General features: G+C 47.3%; 1 protein-coding gene across 3 annotated transcripts in view; it reads right to left on the reverse strand.

Annotated features, from left to right (window-relative positions):
* Positions 1-8,049: 8,049 nt before the first annotated feature.
* tspan33b (tetraspanin 33b) overlaps positions 8,050-14,913 on the reverse strand; it is a 93,707-nt gene continuing 86,843 nt past the window's right edge. For all 3 annotated transcript variants that reach the window (XM_085979781.1, XM_085979782.1, XM_085979780.1), the window contains exon 8: positions 8,050-13,237. In XM_085979781.1, the coding sequence (XP_085835907.1) occupies positions 13,172-13,237 (66 nt within the window). In that variant the 3' untranslated portion in view covers positions 8,050-13,171. The remainder of the gene's footprint in view (positions 13,238-14,913) is intronic.

The following is a 14,913-nucleotide window of genomic DNA, read 5'->3' on the forward strand; positions in this document are numbered from 1 at the left end:
GCGCCTTCCTGGATGCTTCTCCTCCACTTTGTGCGGTCTTGGGCCAGGGATTCCCAGGTGTCGGTGGGGCTGTTACACTTTTTCAAGGAGGCTTTGAGGGTGTCCTTGAAGTGTTTCCTCTGCCCACCTGGGGCTCTCTTGCCGTGCCGGAGCTCCGAGTAGAGCGCTTGTTTTGGGAGTCTTGTATCGGGCATGCGGACAATGATCCGTCCATCAGAGCTGATCGAGCGTGGTCAAAGCTTCGATGCTGGGGATGTTGACCTGAGCAAGAACACTGACGTTGGTGCGCCTATCCTGCCAATGGATTTGCAGGATCTTGTGGAGACAGCGTTGGTGGTACCTCTCCGGTGCTTTGAGGTGCCTGCTGTACATGGTCCATGTCTCTGAGGCATAAAGCAGGGCGGGTATCACTGCTGCTCTGTAGACCATGAGCTTGGTGCTGGGTTTGAGGTCCTGGTCTTCAAATACTCTCTTCCTCAGGTGACCGAAGGCTGCCCTGGCACACTGAAGGCGGCGTTGGACTTACTATTAGTTGCGTCAGTAGCAGCACTTAAATAGCTGAAAATGCCCCATCTAGTTATTTGGGGCGGTTCAAATGGATAACGTCATTGGAAATCCTGGTGGTCAAACAGCCGGCCAACACCCATTGCAGATTGGCCACCTCAGTAGATACAAGAGGGGCCTGTGAGGCCATAGCCCAGTATGAAACAGGAGCGGAGGAACACTGACATAAATTTAGCTCCTATGAGACCACCAATGTACCTAGCCAGAACAGATTGGAGTTCCATTAAAGACATCGGGCATGAGTATGGATGTGGCGGAGCTGCTGAATGGGATGCCAGCTGTTAAGCAGCTTGTTGTTTGGTTAAAAAAAATCTTGCATTTATTCAACACCTTTCATGTTTTCAGGAGGTCCCAAAGCGCTTTACAGCCAATGAATAAGGGTACGATAGCACAGTGATTATATTACTGGACTAGTGATCCTGAGGCCTGGACTAATGATCCAGAGATGTGAGTTCAAATCCCACCACGGCCGCTGGGGAATTTCAATTCAGTTAATTAAATTAATCTGGAATTAAAAAGCTAGTAAAAAGTAATGGTGACCATGAAACTTTCAGATTGTCGTAAAAACCCGTCTGGTTCACTGATGTCCTTTAGGGAAGGAAATCTGCCGTCCTTACCTGGTCTGGCCCATATGTGACTCCAGACCCACAGCAATGTGGTTCACTCTTAATTGCCCTCTGAAATGGCCTAGCAAGCCACTCGGTTGTACCAAACTGTTATGTTCATTAATAACTAGACATTCTTATTATGAACACAGCTAGCTTTTGCTAGTTACTTTATTGAGCACATGTGGACCGGTACAGTATCTGTAGAGGCTTCCATCTTGACTGTTGCCTTGTGGGTAGCCTAGTGCCTCATGGGTAATGTAGTCTTAATATATATACAGCTGGGTAGTGTAGTCTTATACATACAGCTATATCCAGCTCTACACAGCTCTACGGCTCCACCTAGTGTCCACTATAGAATGACATGTTATTGATCGTTACATCCCCCTTTCTTTGAGGTTTAACAAAATCTATATCAATCAACTTTCAAGAAAACAATAAAGATAATATCAGTAACACTTTTGTTAGTGCTCTATAAACATAAACATTTTCAAAACAGTCAACACATTTTCAAAGCTTTACATTGTACTCAAAGATTAAGTCTATCAGGCTCTTTTACTTCACGTGTGGATCTTCTCAACACGGGTAAGTCTGATGTGTCTTCATGAGATTGTTCTGGCGGTGAATGACAAGATGCAGTTGCGGCATTGCCATCAATCTGCTCTTGTATAGATCGAGGTCTCCTTGCGATCTTTGCTTGGAGAGGGTTTCAGTGTTTCCTTCACTCTTCATGCCATAACTCTCAATGTAGTCAATGCACTCTCGAAAAACTGCTGGCAGCTGGATCCCATCATACAGCATAGTCCTCTCAGCAGCCTCGGCTAATGGAACACCAAAGATAGGCCTGAGGAAAGAAGGAGTATCCACCGGAACTGCTTCCTGCTCTGGTGCAGGCTTCTTCTTTTTCTTTTTCTCTTTCCACTGCTTAACAACATCTGCTGCGGTTATATCTTTGGACTTTTTCTCCTTGTGTTTTTCCTCTTTGTGCTTTTCTTCCTTTGGCTTCTCTTTGACCTTAAAGTCTTTTTCTTTCTTCTTGGAGAAGCTAGGCTTTTTGAAGACATGGATACCCTTTGGCCTTTTCATCCTTGATGGGCTCTCTGCTTCATCACCTGAGTCATCTGGTCTGCTTATGGCACAGTTCATACGGTAGACTCTCTTGACCAGTTCTAAGTCTTCACAAGCTTTGTCACCTAGTATCGAATCATGTCTTTCAGCCACAACAGAAAACATGAGATGATGCACTTTGTCTTTGACTGTCACTTTAAGTCTGCATACACCTAAGCTATCTATTTTCTGTCCATTATAGTCCTTCAGTAGTACTGACTTTTTCTGTATTTTGGGCTTTTCTTTCATATTGTTGATGTCACTCATACTGATTAAGTTTGCTTTTGCCCCAGTGTCTAGTTTCAAGGTAACTAATGCTCCATTTACCTGCAGTGGGATCATCCATTTGTCCTCTTTTACTGCATTAACTTTATGTTCAGCATTGTCCATTTCTGAGGGCTGCACATTTTCTGTATCCTTTTTGATATTGTCACATGACACCATTCCTACAAAAAATGTCTCACTTAAATCAGTGTCCTCAATTACATTAACTCGTTGCCCTTTCTTAGTTTGTACTTTTGAAAAGCATTGTTTGGCAAAGTGATTCTTTCCATTACACTTTGTGCACTTTTTTCCAAACGCTGGGCATTGTCTTAACTGGTGTTTGTAACCACAGCGTTTACAATTAAAAATTTCATCCTCCGATTGCTTTGCATTTCTGTCCTGCCCATGTTTCTTCCCTTTGTAGGACACAGCACCGACAGCAGCACTTACTACAATCACATCATTATTGATTTCACTGAAAGTCTTCGCATGCTTTCAAGCTAGCTCGCTGGCTTGGCATATTTTCACTGCATTTTCCAAATTTAGCTCGGTTTCTCTCAACAGACGTTCCCTGACTTTTTTTTATCATGAATACCAAACACAATCTGGTCACGAATCATGGATGATTTCAGCTCAGAGAAATTACATGTCTGTGCTTTCAGTTTCAGATCAGTTATAAAGCTAACAAAAGTCTCATTTTGTTGCTGTGTCCGAGAACGGAAGATATATCTTTCATACGTCTCATTCTTTTTGGGAGAGCAATGTGCATCAAATTTTTTAGCACATCTTCTAATTTTCCTCTGTTCTCCTCTGGATTAAATACAAATGTATTAAATACCTCTATCGCCTGTGGGCCTGTAACCGTAAGCAGCAACGCTATCTTCCTTGCGTCTGGCTTCGTACCGAATCCGATGGCTGCAATGTAGAGTTTGAATTGCTGTTTAAAAGTCTGCCAATTGTAGTCGATTTTTTCTGTGAGATTCAAATGCTCTGGTGGCTTCAAATTCTCCATGTCGCTTTTCACAATTTTCAGCAGATCTTCACCACCCTGGTACCATGTTATACATAGATACATAGAAGATAGGAGCAGGAGTAGGCCATTCGGCCCTTCGTGCCTGCTCCGCCATTCGATGAGATCATGGCTGATCCTTTAATTCAGTATCCCGTCCCCGCCTTCTCTCCGTAACCCTTAACCCCTTTTGCCCGTAGAAATATATCTAATTCCCTCTTAAATATATTTAATGAGCTGGCGTACACTGCCCTCTGTGGCAATGAGTTCCACAGGTTCACCACTCTCTGAGTGAAGAAATTCCCCCTCATCTCTGTCCTAAATGGTTTAGCCCTTATCCTTAAATTATGTCCTCTAGTTCTGTTCTCACCCGCCAAGGGAAACATTCCTTCTGCATCCAGTCTGTCTAGACCTGTCAGAATTTTATACACTTCTATGAGGTCCCCTCTCAATCTTCTAAACTCCAGTGTGTACATCCCTAAACTACATAGTCTCTCCTCATAGGTCATTCCCGCCATTCCTGGTATCAGCCTGGTGAATCGCCGCTGCACCCCCTCCATGGCAAGAACATCCTTCCTCAGATGAGGCGACCAAAACTGTACACAGTACTCGAGGTGTGGTCTCACCAGTGCCCTGTACAGCTGCAGCAAGGTATCCCTGTTCCTGTATTCTAACCCTTTTGCTATGAAGGCCAGCATACCGTTTGCCTTCTTGACCGCCTGTTGCACCTGCATGCTCGCCTTCAGTGACTGGTGTACAAGAACACCCAGGTCTCTCTGTACTTCCCCCTCTCCCAATCTATTGCCATTTAAATAATAATTTGCCCTCCCGTTCCTGCACCCAAGGTGGATAACTTCGCACTTGTCCACATTATAGTGCATCTGCCATTTATCCGCCCAATCGCCCAGTCTGTCCAAATCGCTCTGGAGCTTCCTGGTCTCTTCCTCTGAGCCCACCCCCCCTCCTAGTTTAGTGTCGTCTGCAAATTTGGAAATGCTGCATCCGACTCCCTGATCCAGGTCATTAATGTAAATTGTGAACAGCTGGGGGCCCAGGACAGATCCCTGTGGTACCCCACTTGTTACTGCCTGCCATTCAGAAAATGAGCCGTTTATTCCAACTCTCTGTTTTCTATCTGACAGCCAGTTCCCTATCCACGCCAAAACTTTCATTAATAACTAGACATTCTTATTATGAACACAGCTAGCTTTTGCTAGTTACTTTATTGAGCACATGTGGACCAGTACAGTATCTGTAGAGGCTTCCATCTTGACTGTTGCCTTGTGGGTAGCCTAGTGCCTCATGGGTAATGTAGTCTTAATCTATATACAGCTGGGTAGTGTAGTCTTATGCATACAGCTATATCCAGCTCTACACAGCTCTACGGCTCCACCTAGTGTCCACTATAGAATGACATGTTATTGATCGTTACACAAACCGCTACGAAAAACAATAAAACCGGACGGAACATCCGGCATCGACCTCGGCACCGGCTTCCGACACGACAACGGCACACCCAGCCCGGTCGACCCTGCAAAGACCCCCTCACTAACATCTGGGGACTTGTGCCAAAGGTGAGAGCTGTCCCACAGACTAGTCAAGCCTGGCATAGTCATATTAACAGAATCATACCTTTCCAGACCCCTCCATCACAATCTCTGGATTTGTCCACCGGCAAGACAGATCCACCAGAGGTGGCGGCACAGTGGTATACAGTCGAGAGGAAGTGGTCCTGGGAGTCCTCAACATTCACTCCGGACCCCATGAAGTCTCTAGGCTTCAGGTCAAGCCTCCCGCTGATTACCACCTACCGCCCTCCATCAGCTGATGAATCAGTACTCCTCCATGTTGAACACCACTTGGGTAGCATGGGCACAGAATGTTCTGGGTAGGGGACTTCAATGTCCATCACCAAGAGTGGCTCAGTAGCACCACTACTGACCGAGCTGGCCGAGTCCTGAAGGACAGATTTGGCCTGCGACAGGTGGTGAGAGAAACAGCACGAGGGAAAACCCTACTTGATCTTGTCCTCACCAAACCTACCTGTCGCAGGTGCATCTGTCCATGACAGTATTGGTAGCAGTGACCATTGCACAGTCATTGTGGAGACAAAGTCTCGTCTTCACACTGAGGACACCTTCCATCGTGTTGTGTGGCACTACCACTGTGCTAAGTGGGATAGATTCAGAACAGATCTAGCAACTCAAAAGTGGGCATCCATGAGGCACTGTGGGCCATCAGCAGCAACTGCAGAATTGTACTCCACCACAATCTGTAACCTCATGGCCCGGCATATCCCTCACTCTACCATTACCAGTGGGGTTGTTCGCTGATGACTGCACGGTGTTCAGTTCCATTCGCAACTCCTCAGATAATGAAGCAGTCCATGCCCGCATGTAGCAAGACCTGGACGACATTCAGGCTTAGGCTGATAAGTGGCAAGTAACATTCGCGCCACACAAGTGCCAAGCAATGAATATCTCCAACAAGCGAGAGTCAAACCACCGCCCCTTGACATTCAACGGCATTACCATCACCAAATCCCCCACCATAAACATCCTGGGGAGTCACCATTGACCAGAGACTTAACTGGACCAGCCACATAAATAGTGTGGCTACAAGAGCAGGTCAGAGGCTGGGTATTCTGTGGCGAGTGTCTCACCTCCTGACTCCCCAAAGCCTTTCCACCATCTACAAGGCACAAGTAAGGAGTGTGATGGAATACTCTCCACTTGCCTGGATGAGTGCAGCTCCAACAACACTCAAGAAGCTTGACACCATCCAGGACAAAGCAGCCCATTTGATTAGCACCCCATCCACCACCTTAAACATTCACTCCCTCCACCATTGGCGTACCGTGGCTGCAGTGTGTACCATCTACAAGATGTACTGCAGCAACTTGCCAAGACTTCTTCGACAGCACCTCCCAAACCCACGACCTCTACCACCTAGAAGGACAAGGGCAGCAGGCGTATGGGAACACCACCATCTCCAAGTTCCCCTCCAAGTTCCCCACCATCCTGACTTGGGAATATATCGTCATTCCTTCGTTGCTGGGTCAAAATCCTGGAACTCCCTCCCTAACAGCACCGTGGGAGTACCTTCACCACACGGACTGCAGTGGTTCAAGGCGGCAGCTTACCACCACCTCAAGGGCAATTAGGGATGGGCAATAAATGCTGGCCTTGCCAGCGACACCCACATTCAGTGAATGAATAAAAAAAGTTACATAAAATGTACAGCACAGAAACAGTCCATTCGACCCAACTGGTCTATGCCTTGTGTTTATGCTCCACACGAGCCTCCTCCCACCCCTCTTCATCTAACCCTATTAGCATAGCCTTCTATTCCTTTCTCCCTCAATTATTTTTGATGTATAGTCACTGTTGCTATGTAGGGAAATGCAGCAACCAAATTATGCACAGCAAGGTCCAACAAAAAGCAACCAAGTATGTGGCTAGATAATGTTATTAGTGATGTTGGTTGAGGGATAAATGTTGAACAGGATTCTCCTGCTCTTCTTCAAATAGTGCCATGGGATCTTTTACATCCACCTGAGCAGCGAGACAGAGCCTCGGTTTGGTATTCTATCTGAAAAGCGGTATTTCTGACAGTGCAGCGCTCCCTCAGTACTGCGCCAAAGTGTCAGCCTAGATTATGTTGCTCAAATCCCTTGAACCGACAACCTACTAACTCCGAGGCGTGTTACAACTGAGCCAAGCTGTTGCCAACCTTAAATATTGCAGATCCGTAATTACATCCTGTGCACATCAAGTCAACTAAATTTAATTCAATGCTTTTGTTAGGAAAATCTTTGTGTGATAATCTTTGGGTTGAAGATAGTGTTAATATTTGTAGATTAGCACCAATACAAGGTCCTCTAGGTAATAGTGTATCAGATCCGTTCTCCAATATGCACAGCTTTGTTCTTTTTTGTACTTGTTGTAATGAAATGACAGTAAACTAGGAAAATGCTGTGTTGTTTCTACCTTATGTGGAAACTGCTACAAAAATCCAGTGGACTCACAGTAACATACTTCTCGTGCGGAGAGGGCACCGTGCAGTTAAAAATGACTATATTGTTTACCCAGGTCTTCTCCGTGGAAGTTTGTCTTTTGTCAGCGAGGATACATTCCCCTGGTGTTAAATCAATGTCCGTGAACTTGGAGTCGCTTCATAGCTCATGACCACCACCTACTGGTCACCCAACATGCTGCGCCATCAGATATGTGTCAACATTGATCAGACCCACCAATTGATGAAAAGCTTATTCAGTGCTGCTGGGGTTTTTTTTTGGTGATCTAGGAAAATAAATAGAATCATGGAATCTATTTCCTAAAACACTGGTAAAAATCCTGAGAATCCTATGCAATATTAACAGAATTTGACTTATTCAGTAAACCAGTGAAAAGCTTTCAGTTGCTCATATTGCCCAAACTTGAACACACCAGCAATCAAATACTGCCAGGCAACCAGTGGAGGTGAACAAATGAACGACAATAAATTAATAAATGTTTATTAAATCATTTGGTGAAACATTATTGCAGTTTTGTTTTAATACTGAATATTTTTAATACCGTGCAACAGTAACATAATATAAATAATCATAAACAACAATTGATATCGCCATGTATAAAAAAAATCCTAGTAATTCCAGAACTCAAATTCTTGCTTTTAGCCCTTTGAGGGCTGCAGTTTTTGCATTAAAGGAGCTCCAGTTTATTCAGCTTTCTGTCACTTAAGGAATGTTTCTGTCATAAAAATCTTCAGGAAATCATTCTGGTATAGAAAACATACTAAATTATTTTTGAGAACTGCAAAGTATTTTTCAGAATGCAAAGGTTAATTTAAAAAAATCTGTTTGCATTTAGGTGTTTGAAGGTTAGTGTTTTTTAAGGTGTCTGATCTGCTTTAACTTCCAGTACCTCAGTAACATGATAGCAAAATACTGCAGATGCTGGAAATCTGAAATAACAACAGAAAATGCTGGAAAAACTCAGCAGGCCAGGGCAACATCCGTGGAGAGAAATTAGAGTCGACGTTTCGGGTGGAAACCCTTTTTCAAAACTGGAAAGGAAATGAAATAGATCGAAGGCAGGGCTGTGATAGAACAAAAGAAGTAAAGAGACATTAAGAGGTATTCAAAACCAGACGAGATGGTAATAGGACCAGTGGAGACAAAAGACGGCTCAGATTAGGTGTGAAGTGTACTGGCAGGATGAGAGACAGCTGCCATGTGGGAGAGAGAAAAAAAAGGAAAGGGTGGGGGGAAACCCAAAACAAAGGGGTGGGAAAAAAATATAAGTAAAAATGTAAATGTAAAAATGTAATAGGGGCCGAGGTTATGATCTGAAATTGTTGAACTCGATATTGAGTCCGGAAGGCTGCAAAGTGCCTAATCGGAAGATGAGGTGCTGTTCCTCGAGTTTACGTTGCGCTTCCGTGGAACAATGCAAGAGGCCAAGGACGGTGAGGTCCGAGTGGGAATGGAGCGGTGAATTAAAATGACAGGGGAATGGCAAAAATCATACAGCATGAAGGGTCCCAGACCTGAAACGTTAACTCTGTTTCTCTCTCCACGGATGCTGCCTGGCCTGCTGAGTATTTCCAGCATTTTCTGTTGTTAATCCTGATTGTGTGGCTTCTCACGTTAAGTTGTAAATTATACATTGCTAATGTTGACCTCCTTGTCCTCTCTGTGTTAGCCCTCTGGTACGGACCACCGGTGGAGGTGGTGAGTATGGGTCATCCACAGACCTTTAAGAAGGGACTTGACCAGTTCTTGAGAGAGGAGGGAGCTGCGGTACATTGGGGTTGGTGTGTGTTCGTTGCTTGAGTTCAGCTAGTGATCCATCATTGATAGCCATGGTCTCCTTGAGTTTGCTGGATTGCTATGTAGCGTTGGAAAGGAATTTCCCAGTTTTTCTTTCCTGAAATTGGCCTATTGAACTCCCCAGGAACAGTCACCGCCACCAGTTGCACGAGGTTGTGCTCTTTTCCTGCCTTGCTTTTCAAATGGGATATTGCTGAATGTCATTTATGTAGCCACTGGACCTCCCTTTAATCTGCTGGCTCTCTCGGGTCAGGTATTGTGTGAGGTATCTGCTCCATGGCGCTGATATTATGGGCCAAAATTTGCGGTCGGCGGTGTACCTCCAGAGTACGCCTCTGACCCGAAAACAAAATACGCAAGTACCTGCTGGCTCCTGGGCTTCGCAGTCTTTGGGCTCTGGGCCTGCGGGCATTCGCCTGCGTAAAGGCCCACGGATCTCAGGGACACAGGCGGTTCAGAAGCGTCCCTGGGATCACGTGGGCCAGGCTTGAGAAATCCCCAAATAAATAAATAAATAAATAACACAACTCTAATAAAAATAAATATTCCCAATTTCAAAATTAATTAAAAGTCCCTTTAATTAAGCATTTAAAATAACAATTACATTTTTTGAAAAATAATTTTAAATATTTTAATCTGAGCCAAAATTTACATAAATTAATTTTCAATGTTTTTGTAAGTTTTAATCAATTAAAAAAATTTAACTTAACATTTATTTTAACCCTTACGTGGGCCCTGCACCTGCTTTTACCAGGCGTAAAGGTTGCGTGGACATTAACAGGGCAGAAGTCGGGCAAATCGCCCAATTCTGTGCCAGCGGAAGTGTTTTGGGGGCACATGTGGACGATCTGACGAGGCGAACCTTGGCAGATCGCAAGTTCCGGGTTTTCGCGCAAGCGCAGTGCACAGGGAAACCCGGGCCATTCTGAGGGCTTACGGTGGCGCACGCAGAGATCGATCGACCCTGCAAAATCCGGGCCGTTAGCTTCTATCTCACACTCCCATTCAGCTGCAGGAACCTCAGGGGTAGGAAAGTGTCTTTGGCGGCCGCGCGAAACGGGCTGTACCGCACCGGCCACATATTATACACCCCACCTGATGTACAGCCACGTGTTATAAAGCGCTGTTATAAACCTTTATAAAGCACTGGTTCGGCCACAACTGGAGTATTGCGTCCAGTTCTGGTCACCACACTTTAGGAAGGATGTGAAGGCCCTTGAGAGGGTGCAGGGGAGATTTACCAGAATGGTTCCGGGGATGGGGGATCTTAGCTACAAGGACAGGTTGGAGGAGCTGGATTTGTTTTCATTAGAGCAAAGGAGGTTGAGGGGTGATTTGATAGAGGTGTATAAGATTATGACGGGTTTGGATAGGCTAGACGGGAAAAGGCTGTTCCCACTAGTTGATGGTACAAGGACTAGGGGACACAGATTTAAGGTTTTGAGCAAGAGATACGGGGGGACGTGAGGAAAAACTTTTTTACGCAGCGAGTGGTGAGGACCTGGAACTCGCTGCCAACGGACGTGGTGGAAGTGGACACACTCAATGTTTTCAAGGGGAGACTGGATAGACACTTGAGGGAAATAAACTTGCAGGGCTACAGGGATAGAGCGGGGGAATGGGACTGACTGGATTGCTCTACAGAGAGCCGGCACAGACTCGATGGGCCGAATGGCCTCCTTCTGTGCCGTTATGACTCTATGTAGAACTGCACCCTGGTACAAGTCAATATTCTCAGGATAGGAAACTGGGGGGCGGGTGGTGGGCAGGCAGGGGAAGGAGTTAGAAGTAATGTGGGGGAGGTAACTAAGGCACAAACCTTTACTGCGGGAGAAGCAGGCTTATTGGAAAATAAACTTATTTTTTAAGACAAAGCAACGAATCTAGTTACTGACATCGGGAGATCTATTTGGAAAAAATTGGGAGAAATCATTCCTTCTTTAAAATGCAGGATTTAATCAAACTTTTCAGTAAGATAAAATAAAGAGCCTGCTGTGGCAGAGGTGGGATATTTCGGTGTGGTTAAAAAAAAATACACAAGAATGCTGGAAATCTGAAATTGCTGGAGATGCACAGAGGGTCGCTTTTGAAGGGACACTCCCGAAGCACTAACCTACCTCTCCCTTTCAGATGCGGATCAACCTTTGATGCATTTTCTGTGGATAATTAGATGCTGGTTTCCTGTTTGATTTATCTCGAGCTCCCTAATGATCTGCTGGGTGCCTGCACCAAACCACACAGACCTCACCTTCCCAGCATTAATGTGTGGCTTGTGTTGAATTAAAGGAAGACTTGTATTTATACGGCACCTTTCACGACCACCGGACGTCTCAAAGCGCTTTACAACCAATGAAGTATTTCTTGAAGCGTACTCGCTGTTGTAATGTAGGAAACGCAGCAGCCAATTTGCGCACAGCAAGCTCCCACAAACAGCAATGTGATAATGACCAGATAATCTGTTTTAGTGATGTTGGTTCAGGGATTAATATTGGCCCCAGGACACCAGGGATAACACCCCTGCTCTTCTTCAAAATAGTGCCGCGGGATCTTTTACGACCACCTGAGAGAGCAGACAGGGCCTCGGTTTAACGTCTTATTTAAGAGACGGCACCTCTGATGGGGCAGCACTTCCTCAGTACATGTACTGGGAGTGTCAGCCTGGATTTTGTGCTCAAGTCTCTGGCGTGGGACGTGAACCCACAACCTCCTGACTCGGAGGCGAGAGGTGCTACCCACCGAGCCGACGGCTGACGTTACCTGATCTCGGATAGGCCGCTAGAATTGGGCTCAGCGTCTCTGAACAAGGGTGGAAAACAAAAATCATCTCGGGGCTCCTGTCTCTAATTGCTCTCCAGCAACTGTTACCCGCCCCCCCCACCCCCAGGCCCTTGCCCACCCGTTGGAAAATGCACGCGTGCAAATGCCAGGTGAGGGCAGGGCACAGAGGTGAGATAGCCTGCTGCCACTCACTGTGTAAGCAGTACAAGAACCGATGGTGCTGTACAACAGCACAATCAAAGCTTTTCGGAGAGGGAGGAGGAGGCGAGGGAGAAGGTGGCGAGGGAGAAGGAGGCGAGGGAGAAGGAGGCGAGGGAGAAAGGAGGGAAGGGTAGAAAATAGGAGTGTCACCAAAAAAGATTAAATGAGAGAGGTGTGCATACGTTGCATGCCTCCCTGTGTTAATCTCCTTGCTGAGTGGTGATGCTATTACAGTGCTTTGAAAGTAAAATGTTCCTATTCCACATCTTTCTGAAGAGGAACAGGTGAATTGCACTGTGGATCTAGACAGAAACGTTCTGGTAAATATATCTGGCGTTTACAAATGCTTTTGCGATGTGAAATCATGTTGGAAATGCTGAAATTGTTCCCGTGTTTTTCGTGATCCCATGTGGACACACGGGATTATTTCATCCTTTGCCTGCGAGATGACGGATTAAACAATGCCTGAGGGACAGGGAATGGGAGTGTTGACTGAGGGCTGAGCTGAGAGCAATGGTCCTTGTGACCCTCAGTATCTCTCACACATTAGAGCTCTGTGCTGTTCAAATCTGAGCTCTGGAGGTGAAAGGTCAGGAGTGCGACTGGTGGTCACCATTTTGGATTCCTCCACCTCAGTTAATTGCAATTTATATATTTTTTTAAAAGAACAGTATTGGGAGCTGTTGTAGGTTTGTCTTTCACACAAAAAGTCTTGAATGTTCTTTCACCCTGTTTTGCTTCTTTCTTTCTTGGCTTCTCAGTGAATCCCACTGCCTTTGGTTTGTTCCCTGTTGCCAAGGCTCCCTTCGGTTATATTGACTTAATCTCCTCTTTGATCTGCCCAATCAGGATCCGAGAAAGTACAATTCCTCCGATCTGCAATGACAGATCAGAGAGAAATATTCCATTTCCTGAAAAAACAGCATCAGCAATTGCACTGCTTCATCCACTAAACTCAAGCCTTCTGTGTGCATGCGTCACTATAATCCACAGTGCTCAGGGTCACAGCCTTAGGCTTGTCAATGCACCTTTTGGGTAAATATAGGTCTCCTCACTGAAATGTACAGCATTAAAACTTGTCCTGTATTGGGGAGGGGTCCTGGGAGTTTGGGAGTTTCCCGGGGGGTTCGTAAGTTTCCTGGGGATTCGGGAGTTTCCTAGGGGGTTTGGGAGTTTCCTGGGGGTTCAGGAGTTTCCAGGGGGGGGTTCAGGAGTTTCCTGGAGGTTCGATAGTTTCCTGGGGATTCAGGAGTTTCCCGGGGGTTCGGGAGTTTCCTGGGGGTTCAGGAGATTCCAGGTGGGTTCAGGAGTTTCCCGGGGGTTTGAGAGTTTCCCGGGGGTGCGAGAGTTTCCCGGGGGTTCGAGAGTTTCCCGGGGGTTCGAGAGTTTCCCGGGGGTTCGAGAGTTTCCCGGGGGTTCGACAGTTTCTCGGGGTTCGGGAGTTTCCCGGGGTTCGGGAGTTTCCCGGGGGTTCTGGAGTATCCCGGGGTTCGGGAGTTTCCCGGGGTTCGGGAGTTTCCAGGGGTTCGGGAGTTTCCCGGGGGTTCGGGAGTTTCCCGGGGGTTCGAGAGTTTCCCGGGGTTCGAGAGTTTCCCGGGGGTTTGAGAGTTTCCCGGGGTTCGGGAGTTTCCCGGGGTTCGGGAGTTTCCCGGGGGTTCGGGAGTTTCCCGGAGGTTCGGGAGTTTCCCGGGGGTTCGGGAGTTTCCCGGGGGTTCGAGAGTTTCCTGGAGGTTCGGGAGTTTCCCGGGGGTTCGGGAGTTTCCCGGGGGTTCGGGAGTTTCCCGGGGGTTCGGGAGTTTCCCGGAGGTTCGGGAGTTTCCCGGGGGTTCGGGAGTTTCCCAGGGGTTCGGGAGTTTCCCGGAGGTTCGGGAGTTTCCCGGGGTTCGACAGTTTTCCGGGGGTTCGAGAGTTTCCCGGGGGTTCGGGAGTTTCCCGGACCGGTGCTTCGAGAGTTTCCCGGAGGTTCGGGAGTTTCCCGGGGGTTCGGGAGTTTCCCGGGAGGTTCGAGAGTTTCCCGGGGGTTCGAGAGTTTCCCGGGGGTTCGGGAGTTTCCCGGGGGTTCGGGAGTTTCCCGGGGTTCGAGAGTTTCCCGGGGTTCGAGAGTTTCCCGGGGGTTTGAGAGTTTCCCGGGGGTTTGAGAGTTTCCCGGGGTCCGGGAGTTTCCCGGGGTTCAGGTGTTTCCCGGGGTTCGGGAGTTTCCCGGGGGTTCGGGAGTTTCCCGGGGGTTCGGGAGTTTCCCGGAGGTTCGGGAGTTTCCCGGAGGTTCGGGAGTTTCCCGGGGTTCGGGAGTTTCCCGGGGGTTCGAGAGTTTCCCGGGGGTTCGAGAGTTTCCCGGAGGTTCGGGAGTTTCCCGGGGGTTCGGGAGTTTCCCGGGGGTTTGGGAGTTTCCCGGGGTTCGGGAGTTTCCCGGAGGTTCGGGAGTTTCCCGGAGGTTCGGGAGTTTCCCGGGGGTTCGGGAGTTTCCCGGGGGTTCGGGAGTTTCCCGGAGGTTCGGGAGTTTCCCGGGGTTCGACAGTTTCCCGGGGGTTCGAGAGTTTCCCGGGGGTTCGAGA

The sequence above is a fragment of the Somniosus microcephalus genome, chromosome 3, assembly GCF_052327205.1.
Source record: "Somniosus microcephalus isolate GS21.2 chromosome 3, FLI_Smic_1.0, whole genome shotgun sequence".
Taxonomy (NCBI): domain Eukaryota; kingdom Metazoa; phylum Chordata; class Chondrichthyes; order Squaliformes; family Somniosidae; genus Somniosus; species Somniosus microcephalus.